The sequence below is a fragment of the Oenanthe melanoleuca genome, chromosome 7 (assembly GCF_029582105.1).
Source record: "Oenanthe melanoleuca isolate GR-GAL-2019-014 chromosome 7, OMel1.0, whole genome shotgun sequence".
Taxonomy (NCBI): Eukaryota; Metazoa; Chordata; class Aves; order Passeriformes; family Muscicapidae; genus Oenanthe; species Oenanthe melanoleuca.
The window spans coordinates 23,076,643-23,097,340 of record NC_079341.1 but is presented as its reverse complement, the minus strand read 5'-3'; the positions used below and the strand labels follow the sequence as shown (position 1 = coordinate 23,097,340).

At 42.2% G+C, this 20,698-nt stretch overlaps 1 protein-coding gene across 2 annotated transcripts in view; it reads left to right on the top strand.

The window, feature by feature from the left end:
* Window positions 1-2,598: 2,598 nt before the first annotated feature.
* Window positions 2,599-20,698, top strand: part of SMARCAL1 (SWI/SNF related, matrix associated, actin dependent regulator of chromatin, subfamily a like 1) — a 33,820-nt gene continuing 15,720 nt past the window's right edge. Inside the window, exons 1-9 of one of the 2 annotated variants that reach the window (XM_056496567.1) lie at window positions 2,599-2,679; window positions 3,510-4,461; window positions 5,149-5,199; window positions 7,785-8,045; window positions 8,963-9,013; window positions 11,700-11,880; window positions 12,808-12,958; window positions 15,814-15,972; window positions 17,701-17,766. In XM_056496567.1, coding sequence (XP_056352542.1) covers window positions 3,600-4,461; window positions 5,149-5,199; window positions 7,785-8,045; window positions 8,963-9,013; window positions 11,700-11,880; window positions 12,808-12,958; window positions 15,814-15,972; window positions 17,701-17,766 — 1,782 coding nt within the window. In that variant the 5' untranslated portion in view covers window positions 2,599-2,679; window positions 3,510-3,599. Of the gene's footprint in view, window positions 2,680-2,778; window positions 2,870-3,509; window positions 4,462-5,148; window positions 5,200-7,784; window positions 8,046-8,962; window positions 9,014-11,699; window positions 11,881-12,807; window positions 12,959-15,813; window positions 15,973-17,700; window positions 17,767-20,698 lie in introns of those variants that run through there. The other variant, XM_056496566.1, reaches the window with a different exon arrangement.

Here is a 20,698-nt window from a genome sequence, read left to right as displayed (position 1 = left end):
ACACTGTGCAGCGAAAGGACCTGGAATGTGCAAAAAGGTTGGATTTTTTTGCTTGAGAGAAGCTCCTTAGCCTGTGTTTTTGCCTGTGTGCATGTGCTGTGCTCATGTCTGCATGTGATTGCCAGCTGAGGAACAGCACTCCCAGGGTTGTGGTGTGTCTTGAGTTGCACCTCACTCTTCCTGCCTGCCTTGTTTTCTTGGGCTGACAAGCTCCTGACTAATGGCAGTCACTGCTGCTTAATCAGGAAGCAATTTAATGATAACCTTTTCTAATTACCCAGCAGAGAGAAGAATGAATAAACTGTGAAACAGCCAGCTGGCTCCAGTGTCCTGAGCCAAAGGGCCTGTCAGGTGGGAGATAATGGTGTCTGGGGACAAGGATGGCAGCTCTGGGCCTGCCACTGGGCAGGGTAGTCAAATTCTGAGATGGGAGGGGGTTATGGTGTTCCCCAGGGCCTTTTCTCTGCTTTGTCCCCAGTTACTGCTCTGGTCACCCACATGGGGAACATGACTGTTCAGGAAAGGCATCTCAATGTGTATAATCAAGGCCCACATATAATTAAAACCCTGGGAGGCCCATTTATTTTAACTTTTATTTTAATTGATATAAATATGAGTAATCACCTTATTTTGAAGGTGTTCACAAAATCATAAACCAGCCCAAATTGGAAAGCACCTCAAAAGACCATGTGATCTACCCCTTTGTGAGAAAGGGAGCCTAGATGAGGTTATCTATTACCCTGTCCAGTTGGATCTTGAAAACCTTCAGTGATGGGGACCCCACTATGTCCCTGGGGAGGTTGTTTCAATGATTTATTGTTCTCAATGCAAAAAATTTCTTTCTCGTATCAAGATGAAATCTCTTCCAGTGTAATTTCTTGAACAATGTGGGACCCAGTGTTGCCCCTGAGGCACAGCACTTGTGACAGGCTGCCAAGATGCATAAAACCCATTGATTGCTGCCTTCTGCTGTGGCCTGGGAGCCAATTTCCTACCTATCTCACAGATCCCCCCTCCAGTCTATCTGGTCAATTCATCCAGGAGGAGGCCATGGGAAACATGGTCAAATATTTTGCTGAAGTCCAGGTTAGCAACTTTCACTATTCTTCCCATGTAGACAGAAAATGTCATTTGGCTGTAGAAAGTGATCAGGTTAATCTCCCATGATTTGCTTCCAGTAAATCTGTGCTGGCTTCCCTAATCACCTGTTTCATTTGCTTTGTGATAGCTTCTTGGAAGACTGTACTGCTTTCCAAGGGCCTGGAGTAATACTAATGGGCTGTAGTTCCCTGTGCTCTCTTTTGTGTTCTGCTTGTGGAAAGTCCTGACATCTGTCCTTTTCCAGCCTCCAGGAACATCCACTCATCTCTCTGGTCACTAGTAGTGTCCCAAGGGATCAGTGTTGGGCCCAGTCCTGTTTATTGTCAATCTGGATGAGAGGATTTTTACCATTAGAAAATTTGTGGATGACACTAAGATGGGTTGGATTGTCACTTTGCAGAAAAAGCTGGACTGATTGGATGAATGGTCTGAGACCAGGGTATGACATTCAACATGGCCAAGTGCCAGGCCCTGCACTCCACCCACAACAACCCCAGGCAGCACTACTGGAAAGCTGCCAGTGGAAAAGGACCTGGGGGTGCTGGTTGACAGCAGCTGAACATGAGCAGAGTGGTCAAGAAGGCTGATGGCATCCTGGTGTGTATCAGCAATAGTGTGGCCAGCAGGACCAGGGCAGGGATTGTCCCCCTGCACTCAGCACTGGTGAGGCCACATCTTTAATGCTGCGACCATTTCTGAGCCCCTCAGCTCAGAAGGACATTGTGGTGCTGGAGTGAGTTCAGACAAGGGCAGCAGAGCCCTGAGGGTCTGGAGCACAAGCCCTGCAGGAGCTGCTGAGGGAGCTGGGGGTGTTTAGCCTGGAGCAAAGGAGGCTCAGGGCAGACCTCATCACTCTGCACACCACACGGAAGGAGATTGCAGCTGGGGGAGGCTGGGCTCTTCTCCCAGGCAGCCAGGGACAGCATGAGAGCACACAGCCCCAAGCTGCACCAGGGGAGGTTCAGGTTGGACAGCAGGAAGGATTTCTTCACAAAAAGGGTCATTAGACATTGCAGGGGCTGCCCAGGGAGGTGGTGGAGTCACCATCCCTGGAGGTTTAAGGAAAGACTGGACGTGGCACTCAGGGCCATGGTGTGGTTGACCTGGTGGTGTCTGGTCATAGTTGGACTCGATGGTCTCAGAGATATTTCCCAACCTAGCGCCAACATTCAAAAATGACAAAGCAGCCTTGCACCAATGCCAGCTGCTGCTCCGAACCCCCGGGGGCAGACTCCTGCTCCACTGCTGTCCGCCCCGGCCGTACAGCGCTGGGTGCTGGCTGGGGCCAGGCTTCATCCTGGGGCCGGCAGCAGTCCCCGCTCGCCATCCGGGGCCTGAGCGAGTGGCGGGGGCGGCCCCGGGATCCCGGCTCCCTCCACGGACCACCACAACTCCAGCGCCCCCGAGATGGCGCCGCCACCGGAAGACTACATTTCCCAGCGCGCCGCGCGCCCTGCACACTGCCCTTCTCTCCCGGCGTGCTGTACGCTCCCGTCCGCTCCGTGCCGCCGGGCGGTAGCGCAGGGCCCGCTGGGAGCTGTAGTCCCTCGAAGGCGCTCCGGGCCGTGCCTGTCGGCGGTGAGCGGGCGGCGGAGCCCCGGGGCGGGCGGGGAACAGGCTTGACCTCTGGGAACCCGAGACCGGCGGGTGACGGCCGGGGGGCCCGAGGGACGGGGTGGGTCGAGACCTCCGTGGAGTTTGTGATGGGAGCGTGTCCGCCTCATGGGAGAGGAGGGGGAAGAGGGTGAAGCCCACCGCCCGCAGGGAGGTGAGGAGGGATGGGGCTGGCATCCCGCAGCGCCCGGGGCAGCGAGCGCATGGAGCGGGCGGGTGCTGGGACGTGTCATGGGAGCCAGCTGCTCCCTTCTGTGTGAGCGTCCGTGACCTGCGAGAGGAGGTTTCTCAGGAGGAGCTGGCGCTGTCTGTGGGGTTCAGCATGTCTGCCACGCTCTGAGATAGCCAGGAACCGAAGATGAACAGGGAAGATGGACATGGTCCCATCTTTGCTAATTGGTACCCGAAATAGGACACGCTTCCACCAGTCTGTGCAGGGATGTAATCCCTTGCCTGCATGTGCCTTTGCAGGGCTGGCTCTGCAGTGCTGGGTGCCCCTGTACTTTGCTATTTTACTAGTTCTGCTGGGAATTGCAGAGAAGAGTACTCAGAACTGTAGTGGAATAGGAGTTTTCTAGTTTTCCATATATTTTATCTATGCAGGACTGCCATGCAAGGCCTCATCAGTGTCTGTCACCATCTACTTGCTGATAATGGCTCAGCATTGGTGTGACAGCTTTGCTGTACTACTAGATTTCTGTAGGATCAGTTACAGTAACACTCAATCACTAATAATACTAAGTTACCAATACAATAATAATTTGTTCTTTCCTTTTTTTTTTTTTTTTCTGCAGAGTGGCCTGCCTTCCTCTAAAGAAGCAGGTGCCTCTGTGATTAATTCCCAATGTAGTTGTGGTACAGATTTGTGGTTGGAGTCGTTGAAGATGTCATCAGGCCTTACAGAGGAGCAGAAGAGAAGGATTGAAGAGAACCGCCAGCTGGCTTTGGCTAGGAGGGCAGAGAGGCTGGCAGCCCAGAGAGCTGGGCACGGGGGCATCGCTGCAGCTGCACAGAAAGAACAGGGTCTGGGCAATCCGGGAAACTCGAAGGAAGAAAACAATCATGGGCTCACCAGCCAGCACCGGCAGAATCCAAACGCGCCTGTGGAGCAGAAGAGCTGTCTCCAGAAAGGCTATAACCATTGCACAGCAAACCAACAGATGGCTGGCTCACACAGAGAGCAGCAAAAGAGTTGTTCAGAGGACTCAGAACGAGCAAGTGGCCTTAAGCAGTTCCCTGCAATGAATTCTCGGAGTTACTCCCATAAACAGTACTTGGATGCTGATAGTCAGGAACATGGACAGCACACTTCAGTTAACCACGGAACATTCCAGCAGCCCAAATGCTACCCAGCTTTCAAAAACCCCACAGGACCACCTCATCCAAGATTCATTGATAATGGGCACCCTGATGGTAGTAAAGATTTACAAACTCAGAACAAATCTGCCATTAAATATGTTTCTACACCAAGCAGTGCTGCCCTAAGTGATTCAGAAATGCTGATAAACATGAACAGACCGACAGAAAGAACAGGGGGAGGTTTTGTCTCCCAGGCCAGTGGTAGGATGCAGAAAGTGACCAGCTCTGCTGGTGTGGGCTCTACCTTTGAAGCTGCCTCTCACAAGAAACCAAATAATGTTACAAAAGGAAAATGTGTGAAATATGGGGAAGACCGATTCCAGGTTGAAATAGGGTATAATGCTGAACTTATTGCTGTGTTTAAGAAGGTACCAAGCAAAGCCTATGGTAAGAATTGTTTGTTTGCTGTTATCTGTTTTAGATTGGGTTGAAGTTTTGGCATCTTCTGCTATTGTAGTTGCTACTTGCTGTTACCAGTGTACCTATTGCTGGGGTGGAATATGTGGTATTAATGGGGGATTAGAGAAGTAAATACAGATTAAATTGGATAGAAATTCTGGACCTAAATAGCTTGAGCTTGGATTTAGAAAATAAGCCAGAAGCCTTGCTTTATGAGCAGTGTTCCGTGAAGTTTAGTGGCAGCAGCTGGTCAGAGGTTTTGGGAAGTGAAGGAAGCAAGTTAGTCATAAATTGGGATGTGAAAATGAGTCACTTCACCTCTAGATCAGAGCTGTGATCTTGGGTTACAGAGAGCAGTGGAGTCTCCCCCTTTTGTTTTTCCTCTGATTTTTTAACCCTACCTTTATTTGTTATATTCTGTATTTATTTTCTTTCGTGTGTTGCTGATTCCTGTGAATGGCTGTTGCATTCTTCTTGTCTTAGTATTGATATTCCCCATGGCTTTTTCTGGTGTCATGTAGCTGTAAACTTGGGCATAACTGTTTTTCAGATGTGTGGCAAAAAGTTTGCAGGAGTTGATTGAATACTTTCACCTTGCATGAACATTTCACACCACCATTATTTTTCTGCCCCAAATGATTCATATTCTGCCCTATTACTCTTGCCTTACTTTAGATCCTGCTATGAAAAAATGGAATTTCAGCATGCAAGATTACAACACTCTCTGTAAGTAAATGGTGGATGCTAAAAACCAAGCAGAATATTGACACCCTTCCTTCCTCTGCTTTCTGTAGTTATTGTTTAGCTTTGTTAGTGTCTTGAGTAATAAAAGTAGTGCTATTTAAAGATAATGCCCATCTTTTAGGCATTTAGCTCATAACATTTTTCTGGTACTTTGTAATTGATTAGAAATAATTTAATTTTTCATGTAATCTAAATACCCAGCACAGGATGCACTTTCTGTACCACTGAATTTTTCAGCAACCAGCAAGATCATAGGAAAATAACCTGCTGTGTTGGTACTTGTTTTGAATTTATTTCAAAAACTGAGTGTGTTCCAGTGGCTAATGCTTAATTTCTGGGTCCATTCATGTGTTTTCTTTTTAAATATCTCTTATATAAACACTTTTATTATTAATTTTGTGTGTCAGAAAAGGATAAAGGGTAATTCGCCAGGGTTTTGAGTGAGACTGAATTTGCCTTTTTTTTTTTTTTTTTTTGGTATAACAAGAGTGGGTTTATCTTTTTTTTCCTCTCCTGTCATCTTGTACTGGAAAGATTGAGAGATGATAGAGGCAAATACTTCAGGTAGGCTTTTCAAAAGCACACTGTATTGAAGTGAGTGATAAATCACTATTGATTTCAGTGGGAACAGAATTAGGCCTGTGTTGAGCACTTTAAAAAACCACAGTTGAGTGCTGGTATTTTAGCTTCCCATGTGGGTTGCCACACATTTATAATTTAAATGCTGTTGGCTTGCTTGAAGTGTATCAAGTACAGATGAGAGCAGAGTCTCAGTACCAAGGAGCTTGCAAATGAAGAGAATGGTTTTTAGAAATCAGGCATTTTTCTTTAAAGCTATAAAATAAATGAGTACTCTGTGGAAAGTTCCTGTTTACAAGTCAAGACAGTATGTGAGGAACATTGGCCTGTGAAATTGGGGAAAATAGCCTGAGAAAAGGAAACTAACTTAAAAGGGCCTTGAAAACATAGTAGTGAAAGTGTAAAACAATTATTTTTAAAGTTCCCACTTGTAATTTACTTTTTACTGAATAATGTGGTCCTGTATCACTTTTTTATTTTTTGTACTGTAAATTAAACATGCAGTCAAGATTGAAACAAATGTTGAAATAAAGAAGTAAAATATTCTTCTCCCCCCCCCCCCCCACCAGTTTCTTTCAGTTTTAGTTGTAGAGTTGACTTCTAACTACACAATGCTAAACCAGTAGCATCTAAAATCTTTTACTTGGTGCATTGGGAGGAGAAGGTCTGAATTAGTGGTTTCCAAACCCTCTAATTTAAAAATTATTTTCAGTGGATGCTCTTAAACTTTTTATTTGGAGTAGAGATGTCAAATGCTTGGATTTATTCAGGTAGTCACTTATTTTAAAACAAGGTTGGATCATACCCAAATGGTTTATTTATTAATTGATTAGGAAGAAATTGTCTGAATTTCTTTTGACTGCTGAACTTCAAGTTTGTACTTTTTTGTTGTGTATCAGTTTTCTGGACTGCTCAAAAAGATGCAGAGTGGATCATGATGTGCAGCTCAATGCTCAAAGGCCTGATTTCACCTGGGTTTATTCTAAATAGCTCACAGAGAGGGAAAGTTGCCTTCCACAAGTACTTGGAGGCAGAGTGTGCTTAATGGTCCCCTGCTTTTGAGTCTAATGGACTCTGGAGATGTTCATGGATCTTTGTGTTACTGTAGTATCTGTGAGGTGGAGGCTTGGGGTCAAACTTCACTACTTTGGTGCTGTAAAAAGTATAAGAAATAATATTTCCATTCCTTAATCTAACAGAGTTCAGTTACAGTTATAAAGACAACACATGGGTATAGATTGGCAGGGAAACACAGGGATAAGTGGCATGTTTCTTACCTTGGGTAGCTGTGTTCTTAGGCTAACATCTGTAAAATGCTGAGTCCCTCCTCTCTCCATGCCTTGGCATTGTGACAGAGGTGATGGGAAAGGCAGGAGTGCAGATGGCTGGGTGGAAGTGCAAGTCTAACTGTAAGACATGGAATAAAGGGCAATGAACTTAAATTGTAACGAAAGAGATTTAGGAATTTGGACTAGATTGCTTCCTACAGCATTGTGAATACATAGCATTCCTCCTAGATGGATTGTCTATTAGACATTGACGTGAGGCAGGAGACAGATATTATTAAATCTTTCTGCTTTGCTGTTTACAGAAGCACCTTCCCATCTTTTCAGACACATCCTGTTGGTCACCATGCCCCTGTCCCTGTGATTTTCTGACTGAAAGCACTGTACAGCTGTGTGTAATTTACTGCTGAATGTGCTTCTGCAGATTACTTGCCCTGGCCTAGGGAGCCACATTTTAGGATTGCTGTCAGAGAGGGAGCTTAGTGCAATCACAATGCTGGACAGGTCCTTGTTCACTTACTATCACATGTTCCTGTTGCCCCTGCTGTATTCTCTGTGGAAAATCCCAAACTGCTTCTCTAGGCCATTGCTTTCTCTATTCTTTGTCCCTGTGAATGAAAGCAGAGAATCATCATTCCTTTCAAACTTGTGTATGTTCTTTGTTATTAATTCTTTTCTATATCTCTATGGTTTTCTCCCTAGTGGAAGAAGCAAATCAACTTTCATCAGTAATTCTGGCACCACTGGAAGGAGAAAATGTGGTTGGCTTGGCATCAGGCTCTCATTTTGCTGGCAGTGGGGTTGATGTGAAATCCCTCTTGAAGATGTGTAAGAACTGGAAGAAGCCCTCAGCCCTTGTCAGAGGGAAGTGTGTGCTTATCTCTCGCTTGCGATTTGAGGTCGATATTGGGTATTCTGCAGAAGTGATCGCAGTGTTCAAACAGATGGATTCCAGAAATTATGGTGAGCCTCCTGCTGTGTCTGCTTTCTAGAAATGACCTTGTTGGGGCTGCTCTTGCTTCATAGAGGAGAGGTTGTGAGAATACATCCCTCTGAAAAAGCATAAGATAATGTGCTTTGGTGAAGATTTGGAAAGATCTTGTAGTTCTAGTTAGTATTGTGTCTGTGTCCGGAACTTTATCCCATGGCTGAGGTAATATTTCAGATCTCAGCATGATTACATTTACATTTACTGTAAATGAGGTGGGTTGTGCTGATGATTTGCCAGCAGTACAGAGACCATGTGAAGTTCTTGTCTTTATTATCAAATGCAGCTGGACATTCTCTTACTTCTGCTTTACTGTGCTTCAGGAGATTTAATTTACCAGGAGTTTTACCAATGTTTTCAAGGCAGTTGTAACTGTAGAGCACTTTTTATGTTGGCATTCAGATTTCAATGGTAAATATAATTTTTTTCCACTTACAATGTGGGAAATGAGACACAGAGTGATGAGGTGACATGCACAGTGTGACAGAAGGTCAGTGACAGCATGGAGAAGAAATTCTGGAGCTCTAGTTCTTTGGATGGGGCTCATTGGGCTCACTGTGTCTTCACCTGACTCTGAATTCAGTCTTCTTTCCCTGGACATTGTACACAGATGCTACCCAGGGATAACCCTGCCATATAGGTCTGGCATTGATGTTACATTTTGGATATTGATGATACCACCATTTCTACATGTGTGGTCATACTTTTAAATCTTCTCCAAACTGTTAACATGACAGCAAAGAGAGGAGAATTTATTTTGATCAAGGTAAGGATTCTTCTAAAATGACTCTGAAATGCAGGGGATATAGGTAGGTAGGCATGCTCTTATGGACAGAGAATTCAGTCTTTTTTTAAAAGAGACTTATGACGGTGTTTGTTGTAACTATTGCAGATATGAATACCAGAAAGTGGAATTTCCTGCTGGAGGATTACCCCAAACTAAGTGAGTAGCTGTGTTTCTCCAGTGAGGGAGAACTTCATCAGTTGCATCAGTTTCTGACTGTTGCCTTTTGCCTTTTTGCGTCTGTATAATTGTGCTGAAACTGTGACTGAAATGTAGAACTGTTTTTGGTGTGGTTTTTTTTTTAATAGATGTGCCTTTGCAGAAGAATCCAGTATGCAGCACGCTTCTAGCACATCTGCTTCTTGGTTTTTATGTTTATTTAAGTTTATAGAGTGCTTTGAGATGAATAGCATTACACAAGTCCTAAGTGTTATAACTATCATTTATCACCTCAGTCCGCATGCTGTGTTTGCTTTGGTGCTCATATGAGGGTTTGTGGCTCTGGAATTTGGTTGGGGTAAGTTTCAGAAGGGTAATAAGCCAGGTGCTCTGTACACATCCTCAGGAAGTGTGAGTGTTTCAAGCTAAAATGCTGTTTCTTAGAGTAGTTTCTCCCCAGCATGGGCTCCTGCTTCCATGGGATACCAGAGTGTGTTTAATAATTGAGTAAGTGCATGCTTCTATGGTGCATGTCTTAATAACATTAGTAATGGCTGTAGGGCTGAAAGCCATGTGGTGGGGCCGTGTAGGAAGGCCAGGTCTGGAAAACAAGTGAGTGTGTCTTGGAGGAGACTGTTATGAAACTGCAGGGTTGGAATGTTGACATTCCTGATTTTGGTGTGTGCTGATGATAGCTCACAATTTGGTCAAAAGGCCTTTTGTATGTGCAAAGGGCCTGATGCTGTAGCATGTGCCAGGCAGTCTGAGCAGACACCTCACCTCCTAGTCTGTCATAGGCTTGGTCATGCTGGCTGGCAGTTGTACACATTACATGAAGTATTCAGAATCCCACAGATTTGAGGAAAGGAAAAAAAAAAAAATCCATGAATCTTGCAGAGTGTAATTTGTGAGGGCATTTGAGGATTCCAGCACGTGCCTTTTAGAGGAACAGCATTTGCTTTGTTGCCTGTTCATTTGCCTATATCAAAATTAAAAAAAGAGAATTTAGGAAGGCTGGTTGCCATTTCCAGCAGAGAGATCTGTTAGCTAGGAACTGTTTGTAGAGGTTAATATCTCTTTGCCTAGTTGCTCAGTCATCTTTATATAAAGGTCACTTCACTAAAAACTGTCTGTTGGATGAATCATGCTGGTGGCAGATATATCTTAATCACTCTCCCAGCTCATGTACAGAACAATAGCAACAGAATTATCAGTGAGCAAATTGTAGCAATTATGCTAACACATAGCTCTGTCTGTGAGTGTAATAACAAGCTTGTGCTGTTCTTTGGGTGAATTCCTGCTATTGAAGAAGTATAAATTAAACTGGAGAGTTTAAAAAGTTTGGTCACTGCCCAACCACAAATGGAAATCTTTTCATATGTATATTTCTTGGAATTGCTTTTCCCTTTTATATGGCAGGGGTCCATCCTGCTGTTTTCCTCTTGGAGACAACTGAAACAAAAATACCTAACTGAATTCTGGTGCATTATTTTAGTTGCTTATTTTAGTTCTTCTGGACTTCATATACAAACCAAATACTAAAGAAAAAATGAAGTTGCTTCCTGCAATAAAAATTTGTGCCCATGCATTTGTGTTCCTAGATAGATGTGTCTTTGATTTCACGGTCACTGGACAAAAATTATTTAATAAGTTTTCCTGGTCACAGCTCACTGCATGTTTAAAACCAGTGTTCATTTTCTTAGAAATTAATTGTTGGATTAAAAAGAAACATTTTTATTTTTGGGGGTATAGGATAGAGAGGCTGCTGGAGGGGCCTAAAATAAGGTCATCCAGGAGGAGAATTGGCTAGATACTGTGATTGTTATGATGCTTGGGTTGAAAAGATGAAGGCTCCAGGATCTTGGGATCCCTTTAGTCCAGCTGGGAAGGTGAAGTTGTGAGGCTTCATGGGTGAAGGAACAGTAGTATTGAGGAACTGAAGTGGCTACCTGTAGGCTAGTTCTGGCCTGCAAGCTGCTTCTGTCCAGCAGAACAGCAGTGGCCACCAGCTGATCAGGGAGGTGCTGTTGGTCCTGAAGGATGCTGTCGGAGTGCTGCTGCTGGTGGTACAAGAGCTGTGTCTGAGTCTTGAGGTGCTTCCTGTTTTCTAACCTAGTGTGGTAAATAAGTGTGGAAAAGTGGAGGCAGAACTCAACTGTGAATTCAGGGAACAGGAGAAGAGAGTTTTCAAAACTGAAGATGAATGATGCTCTTTAGGTAACTGTCTTGGTTCACTTCTGATGGTTTTGGCACAGTGGAAGCCTCAGTGGTACAGAATCCCAAGGTCAAGATAAAGCTGCCCCTGCTTTCTAGGCTTCAGGAGCTCTTTTGCTCAAAACTGTACTTTCCTTTCTGAGTAAAGTGTGCCCTAAGCTGCCCTCAGCATGAATAATCCAGCTCCAGCTGTATTAGTAACAATCATCTCTGAATGATGGCATCAGAGTTTCAGTTTTTTTATAACCAAGTCTATGTACGAGGGGAGGAGATGTGATTCATCATGTGGTTCTGAAATAGACTTTATGGAAGAGGCCAGGCTAACACCTGTGCATGATGCCATGATTTCTGTGAGCTGTTTAAGGATAGGAAATTATATTTTTGAAGAGGTTGAGGGTTGTTCCCTGAGATCCATAATGGAAGTTGTGTGTATGTTGTCCCTTCAGATAATATACTGCTGTGTTCTTTGCAGTGGTAGCGTTACTGAACCTCGCGTCTGTAGAAGTGGAGCCACTGCCTGAAGCAGTAATTAAGACCTTTGCTGCCCAACTCCAGAGATCTCCATCACAGACAGACATTCCTGATGCTGACCTTTCAGTAGTGGACTCCAAAATCGTGACAAGCCTCATGCCCTTTCAGCGGGAAGGTGTGAAGTATGTCCTTTTTGCATGCTGTTAAGCACTGGAATTGTGTAGTTTATATTGGTGCCTAGGTTGCCTTCTTGTCCATGGAGTGTTCTGCATTTCTGTAGAGTCTGGGTCTATTATACTCTGGCACTTTGGGTTTTTGATTGTTTGGTATAGTGTGGTTTGTTTGGGATTTTTTTTCAATTTTTTAAAATTATTTTTTGAGTGACACGTCTGTTCTGTTTCTAGATAGAATTCATCATGAGTCAGGTGGAAAGTAGTATTTTGCTAGTCTAAAAAATTGTTCAAATGAAATGATACATCTCTGATCTCCCTCTTGTGATTCAGTATGTACATAATTGTCATATGATTTTTTATTTTGTAAGGTAATTGGTTTTTTTCCCAAGTGCATCTCTTCTGTTGTTGTTGTTTTTTGAATATTAAAAATGGATGGAAATGGGACCTAAGCCCTAAAAGATTTAAAATTACTAATTATATGTACAGATACAAATTTAAATGTCCTTGTCCCCATCATATATGATCATTAGTTGTTGATTTCAATATGCAGTCCAGGACAGTCTGTACTTAATGGTCTTAAATTGCTATTGTTTTTAGTAATAATTTCTTAGCTCAGCCAGATTGAACTCTGGAACACAATGTGAGTAATATAATGGAAAGAATGTGCTTTAAATAATTGTAAGGTCTTGAGACTACTTCTCATATGAAATCAAAATCTCTAAGGACTGGGCTGAAACATTCTGTTCAGGAGCTTCCAAGCTTTGAGAGATTTGTGAGTTGCTCCCTTGTATGAAGACTAAGGGAGAAAACCCAGGGTTACTGAAGAACCTAGATCACTTCCAGATGATCCACATTAGAGGCTCGATCATGACTTGTGCTCATCTTGGTTGCCAGATTTCCCATTTCTTGACTCCTCTCTCCCTCTGTTTTCCCCAGTTTTGCAATTTCCAGAAATGGACGTTTGCTCCTCGCGGATGACATGGGGCTGGGCAAGACCATCCAGGCCATCTGCATTGCTGCCTATTACCAGCAGGAATGGCCCTTGCTGGTGGTCACTCCTTCTTCTGTGAGGTTTACATGGGCAGAGGTACTGTGAGCTTGGCCATGGGCATGGGGTCAGTAAAGAGCCTGTGTGATGGTTAGACTGCATCGTGCTGTGCAGAAGTTAAACTCCTAATGTATTAAGGCAAAGAAAAAAAAAGTCATACTGATTTAGAAACTTGATGGTGGGAAATTGCTTGGTGTGGACTGTATGGTATATGACAAATATATATTTTTTTTTTGGCTGATTTTCTTTTTGTAGTCCAGCTGATCTGTTGGGAAGAGGGACAACTAGAGAAAGTGTGTCCTCTGACCCTCTGTTAACTTTGTTCCTGCAAGCCAGTTGGCTCCAAGGGGGCATTTTATTCATCAGTGTCAAAGATAATAGTTACATTCAAGCAATTGTCTTGTATTCAAGCCCATCATAGCAATATTTGCCAGTTCCTTGGCTGGAACAGGGGACCAGATGCTGGGATTCTCCACTCTGTTCAAAAGGCCCCATTATCATCATCATTAAATGTCTGTTCTAATATGTCTTTTGGCCTGTCCAGTGGATGCTGCTGACTCCTCTGAGTCCTTTATTAATGTTGGTCAAAGCCCAAGAAAGCTTGTATGGTTGAGAAATGTGTCTTGAAATAAATCATTGCCATAGTTTGGACACTGAGGCTGTTGGGTTGCCATAGGCTAGTAAAATGTTCAACTGTGGGAGAAAAAGGTGAGCCAGAACTTTTAGGTCAGTAATTTCTATCCAGAGGAGGAGGTGGGAGTTCAGCTTTTCCTGGAATATTGCATTGATGAGAAAATTATTGATTTGTATTTGCTGGTTTTTTGCTGTAACCAGGTTTTTAGAGCATCTTGGTGTGTGTTTTAATATCCAGTAGTGCAAGAAAATGCAGGGTGAAAAGAAAATAAAGTTGTTTACTGAAAAAGGGAGTGATGCTCATCATACTTGAAATCTCAAGGTCTATAGACCTGTGGGACAACACCTAACCTGAATCCATTGCTTCTGTGGATATATGCCAGGAACAATTTGGGCCTAGGTTTCCTGAAGTATTGGGCAACTGCAAATAAACTTCTGCATTCTGCTTTAGGAGATATAGGAAATATGAGGCATTTTTGTCTGGTTGGTTGTTTTTTTTTTTAATTAACTTGAGTGCTTGATTTCTTCCTTCCCCTACTCCCAGCTGCCCAAGAGGCTCTTGTGGGAGATGTTTCATTAGAACACTTGCTTTAGAGATCTGGTTGATTTTTGAGTATGTGATGGCTGCAGATGTAAGAAAAATGTGTCACAGAAAATCAGAAGGTGAAATTTATTATAGTCTGTAATCTACTCAGTTCATTCTAGTACAGATGTGTTTTACTGTAACAATAGAAGTTTTTGTGGCAAATTGGCAGAAATTTTCTTCATCTTAGCAATATCACTGATTTATTCTTGCTTTCTGTGCTCAGGTCACTGAGTGACTTTATAGTCAAGGTGCCATAGGAAGCTGGGAAGGGAAAGGTAGTCTTGGGTCAGAAGTGTTGCACCCACGTGCACCTGGAGTTCAGCATTGAAACTTAAATAATTAACAGTTTCATAGCACTTCTTGTCAACTAAGGTCAGCACCCTGTGAAAAATTCAGGATCAATTTTATGGTATAAATTAGTCACATGCCCTTTATAAAAGGAGGAGGCAATACAGTAGGAGTTTCCAGGTACTTTTCTTTTGCTGCCACCTTTGTCTTAAATTTTGACATGGTGTCAAGCACATACTTTTTTGGTTGGTATCTAACCTTGCCTGTGTGTTCAGTCATTTTGGTTGTGGTGTTTTCAGTAAGGGGAGAAGGACAGTTAATTGTTAACTCTCTCACATACTGAGAAATGTGAGAAGTTCACATTTAACTCCTCCTGCTGCTGCATGAGGCTGCTGAACAGTGGAGAGGAATGATTGTGGTTGGGGGATTTCAACAAGGCAAAGCTCCTAGAGACAGAGATGCCATTTCTCATCACCATTTGGTTACATTTCTGTAGGGACCAGATCCTGATGGGCCCAGACAGTTTTCTGCAGAGCAACATCAGCAGAACTCAAACCTTGCAGGGAGCTTGGTGTCACTGGGGACAGAATTACAAGGGAAATAGTGGGTGGTCTGGCTAACAGATGGGTTTGGGGGTGGATATCTTGCTCTGGTGTGTGGAGCATTTCAAGAGGTTGATTGAATGACAATTACCACATGAATTTTAGCTACTGTCATAGAGCAGCTGGTGTGTTGTCAACTTGATCTTTTCATTTTGTTTTTGTTGTTGTTGTTGTTTTGGGGTTTTTTTTGTGGACTTTTTAAGAAGAGTAGGTAGTGGAAGAGTTTTGTTCATCTGGGTGAGTTATACTTCACCCTCACCATGGAGTAAACATTCTATAATGATAGATATTTACTGCTTAGAAGTCTGTGTTTCACAACCTTAGGTTTCCTGTTGAGTGGGAAAGCTAAATTTCCCTGTAAGCAGTGGTCACAGTGTTCTCTGGCTCTGAGCATAGCAGGTACCTTTCTCAAGAGGTTATGCACATTTCCACTCAAGATCAGATTTTTGTTTGTTTCTTTGGGGTTTTACTGGGATTGGTTTGTTTTCTTTTTGTCTGTTTGGTTTGATTTTTTTTTTCCAGTAAGAAGAAATAGTGTTTGAGCTTTCCTTGCTGGTAAAGTAGATGTTGCCTGGTTGCCTGAATTCTGTTCTTGGTATTCCCATTACCAAGGAGGTTGCCATGGGAAGGCTGCTTACTCTTACTGTGCTTCAGAGTGATGTCTAATGGTGGATGGGGTGGGTCCATGTTCTAAGTATTCATGAGGATATTCTGTGTAGTTCATTAGGATTTTGACACAGAAGATAAGCACCAGAATGCAATGAATTTCTTTCCTCTTCCTCCAGGCATTTCACAGATGGCTTCCATCCTTGAGTCCAGGAAGCACCAATGTCATAGTGAGTGGGAAAGACAACCTCACAGGAAGCTTGATCAACATCATCAGTTTTGATCTCCTCAGCAGGATGGACAAGCAACTTAAGAGCACATTCCAAGTAGTTATTGTTGTAAGTGGTACATGAAAATTTTCAAGTTAATTCTATGCTGCAAATGAGGTAGCCTTTGTACAGCAAAGAAATGTGAAATGGGCCTTATTTAGGACTGAAAGTAACTTGTAATTGTGGCTGTGATTACATCTGTTTTCATGAGTGCAAGCATGAGGTTTCTCTGAAACCTTTTGAAATAACTAGTAGAGTTTAATTCCTAAGGCTGTGTTTTCACTTCTACTGGTTGTGGTGCCTCTCTGATTTAATTGTGCTTGGTCATGTCTTCTGCTGGAGAGAAAAGTGTTAATGTGGTATGTCAATACAGTAGTCTTGGAACTCTATCTTCTTAAGTCTTGGACTTCAGGGTGGTGTTAGTGTTTATCCAGTAAACCAGATAACCTTTTCAACATCAAGTATGTGGGTAAAGCATTTAGTTTGTGTTCCACTGACAATCTGCATTAAGCCTTCCTTGATCACTTGTATAGTTTCTTTTGTAAATTACTTCAAATTCCAGTTTTTATCTTTTTACAGAGGCAGAGTAAATGGCATTTTTCTCAATTTCAGTTACTAAAAATTAAAAACATCAAGTGTTTCAAATCCAGCTTGGATCAATAGAGAGCAAAAGTGTATATGTAGCTTACTATGAGTATTTGATGTTCTCAGTCTAGTTTTTAGCACACATATATACCTACCCAAAGACCATGACAATTGGAACATAATAACCTTTTTGTTTCTTAGCATCAGATGGGAATGTGGTAATAGATGGAGTTCTTTGGAGACCAGTCTACTCATGGGGGAACTGATCTTTTTCATTTTTGTATTTTTTCTCCTACACACACTCTGACTAAACATTCTGTCAAGGTAGAAATGCAGATTATTACTTTTGTAGGCTCGAGGCTACTGCCTTAGAACTTTTAACCAGCCCTGAACTGACAGATGTTTTTTCTCTGTGTTTATATGTTCAAATTTGGACCCTTTGTGGGTTTTTAGCTACAAAGAAAGTAGCTCTACTGCATGCTGAGCTTTCCTGGTTTTATTTCCAATCTTCTTTTGGTGGCTGGGAAAATTAATGTAGCTTGTTACTTAAGAGGGAGAAGGCTGTGCCTGAGAGGCTAAGTAGTTGCATTGTCTTTGCATGCTTCTTTCTACACACATGGAAGGATGAGAATATACCCTTGGAGATTGCCAATTGCTTTTTGTGCCTTAAATTCTGCCTTACTATAGCAGTAGAAGTGAAGCCCATTTGAGGGTGATGTCTGAAGTAAGAGACTATTACCCACCTGGTGAGCCCTATCAGCAGAACAGTTGGATCTTAATTAGATTTCTTTTTTCCTTATCATTTGCATTAACCCCTTATTAAGGGAACTGGCACTGTACAGTCCTCCTATGTTTGCTGCATTTAAAAGATACATAGGGGCAAATGAGTATCAGTTATGGAAATAATATTCCTCTTTCTCCTTCCCTCCCCAGCCCCCTCTGCTCACTTTTTTTTTGGTGTTCATTTATGATTCATGCCTGCAAGGTTTGATTTTTGTTCCATTTGCTTGTTGCAGGTTTGAGTGCAGGAAGCCTTCTACTCTGCATTCTGTCTTTTTGTTTAGAATTTGATGTGACTATCCCAATGCCTGAAGTATCCTGAATGAAAGGCCTGTAGTACTAGATAGCTGAGAACACTGGGAATTTGTTCTGTAACCTGCATTTGGCCTGTGGATCTGAACTGACTGCTCTTTCATGCTTGTTTTGTTTCAGGATGAATCTCATTTCCTGAAGAACACAAAAACTGCACGCTGCCAAGCTGCCATGCCTCTACTCAAGGTGTGTATGCTGCCAAAGCTCTGATTGCTAATGTCAGACTCACAGGGCATTCTTGCTCCACTAACCAGCTTTAGGAGCCAGCAACTGAATTCTCTTGTTGTGCAAGGAAAATCCAGGTAATAGTGTAGATCCAAGACTGAAATTTGGCATTATCACTTGTTTCCATACAAATATTAGATGGCAAACCTAACAAAACAACTTCAGCAGCTCCCTTGATATAATTGTGGTACTGCCACTGACGAGTTCTGTGGTGACAGGGAAAGGGGAATGTCAGAACTTACTCAGTGTATTCAGGGAGAGTAGAAAGAATATAGTGGTGTCAAACTCACCCTGGTAGCCTCTACCATATCCAGATTAAAGTTATGGGTAGTTTCTAGACACTACAGGGTCTGTGCATTAGAAGAAGGTAAATGCAGCTCCTCTTCAGCAATTAGTCAGCAGTATGTATAAAGATAAGATTTGAACAGTGATGGCTTTATAGCAACCAACTTTAATATGCAAGATTCTTAATGGGATGCTGAAGATGGTTGTCCTTGAATAACTTGGTTGTTCTCCTTAAAGGCTTGACTCGTGTCTTCTCTTGGTTTTCAAATCACTTCAGGCTTTTAATGTTTGGAAACTTAAGTAGGAGGTCCAATTCTGTGAGCAGTTTGAAATACAATAATTAGGGTGTATGTCTGAAAATCGTGGAAAATAACAAATTCTCCTCGTTGCAAAATGCTCAGAAAGCAGCCTCATCCTTTGCTACTTGAAGCTTTGTAAGGATCAACTTGTCAAAATTATTTGCAGGCTGCAAGATATGAGAGTGAAAGATGGTAGCTGTTAGGCAGAGGTTAATTGCCTGTATGCACTTCCTGAGAATTTACAGTTTTATGCTGTCACATCACTGGTCTTAAAGAATTGAGAGCTGACGCTTCTGAAACTGAATTTCAGTGTTCTGAAAGCATTAAGAGTTTCATGTTCATACTGTGCATTATCTCACCTGCAATGAGCATGCAGTAGCAGATGTTTTGTGTTAGATGTTCAGGTAAATTCTGTTTGCCTGGTTGCTGACTAAAATTTCTGAAGTATTTACTGTAGTAGCCATTTTTCTTCTCTCTTATTTTCCAACATAGGCATTTTGCTCTTAACTATCCCCTTTGGCAGCTGTGTCTTCAGCTCCTAGTGAGTGATGCTGTGTGTGCACAACACACCACACCAACATTTTCATATTTGAAAGAACTGCTAAAATATCTGGAGCTTTCATCACTTAAATACTGAATTTAACAGCTGTACTATGTGATACCAGTAGTAAGTAGCCAGTGGGTTAGAAATGGGAGTATTTTTATTGTTTTGCATGATACCTTGAAATTACTGAATAAGAGGGGTGGCTAAATATGTTGTTGAGGATAATATTCTTGTTCTTGCCTTCTCTATGTTAAAAGGATTTGAGCAACAATAGGGCTCTTAGAAGAGACCAGAAAAAGGTGTAACTGTAGGCAAATCCTTGAGAGGTAAACTGCTTCCAGTACCTCAGTCCCTACCTTAAGGTCACAGTGTGAAGCTGTGCCAGTGCTGCAACCAGAGCCCCTGGAGCTAACTCATGCCTTGTTTGTCTACCTTCTAAGCATTGCCACTTCTAGCTGTTAGCATAATACTACTTTAAACTATCTGAAATTGCCATAGTTGCTGGTATTTCCCATGAGGATCTCAATGTCCTAAAGCATAAAAGCTTGAACTGACTTTCAGGGACAGAAAAAAAATCTGCTTAAGAAATGTGATCCTTGGTCCTTACATACTCCAAAGATTTGTGAGTCCATAATGACACTGGATAGATCTAAGTTAAAATTTTTTCAAGACAGAAATGTTTGTCAGTTCTATACATACTTAATTACTCTTTTTATCTTGATAGAATTTGCTCTTTTGATTTCTTCATTTGAATAATAAAAAAATACATAAGTTGTTGGAAATGCTTATACAGAACTGCACAATAATTTGATTAAATTAGTGCATTGATAATAAAAATGACATACCTTGGATATTAGTTTCTAATTTGTCTTGTTAGATAGCCAAACTGAATCTCCACCTCTCATATCTTTAGCTCATGGTTACAGCATTTAAAGCCTTATTTTAGTTTTAATATCTGATATTGACCGGTTTTCAAAATGGTGTTTTTAGCTACTCAGTCATAATTCATCTTTTCCTGCTCTCTTGTATATATTACAGAGCAAGTGTGGTATGGAATTGTCAAGCAAAGCCATGTATTAAACATGTCACCTAAGTCTGCCAGTTGGTAATCTTTAAACATTTTTTTTTAATATTAACAAATGCAAATTTTGTGTGTGCAGCACTCAGTATCTCTTCTGACATACTTAGCTGCTACCCTGACAGAGATTCAGAAAAGTTTTACTTGAGACAGAGGAAGACATTTTATAATGGCTTGGTGTATGCAGTGAAAGTCCTTGCTGCCTCATGGCTTGCCCAGGTTGTCATTAGTTTAGAGTAAATATACAGACATATTATCCCAAATTTACTGTTAGTGGACAGAACTTTGAGAGGAACTTACAATTGCATGAACAGTAAGATAGAGTGAAATAGCAGCAAGATTTTTAGGTCATATATCTTTTTCTCTTCATGTTCCAGTGGATGTGCAGACTTGTGGGTGTGCAGACTTGTACATGGGGGAGAATACTCTGTCTGCCTATGTAAAAGGAGGTAGTAGAGTTTGCACACAATCTGTGTGCATCCCTGCAGAATTATGGAGGAGGAGGGATTGAAAGCTGTAGTAGAAAACAGTCCTTTGATGTTTGGTCATGTGGCAAAATTGCTGCTTTCAAAGTCAGCCAGCTTTCACACCAGCAGGTCTGTGCTGGCAGCTGCCTGAGATTTGTCTCCAGCTGCAGCACCTCTCACAGTACTCAGGGGCTGGAGGTTGCTGTGTTCAAAGTGGTCT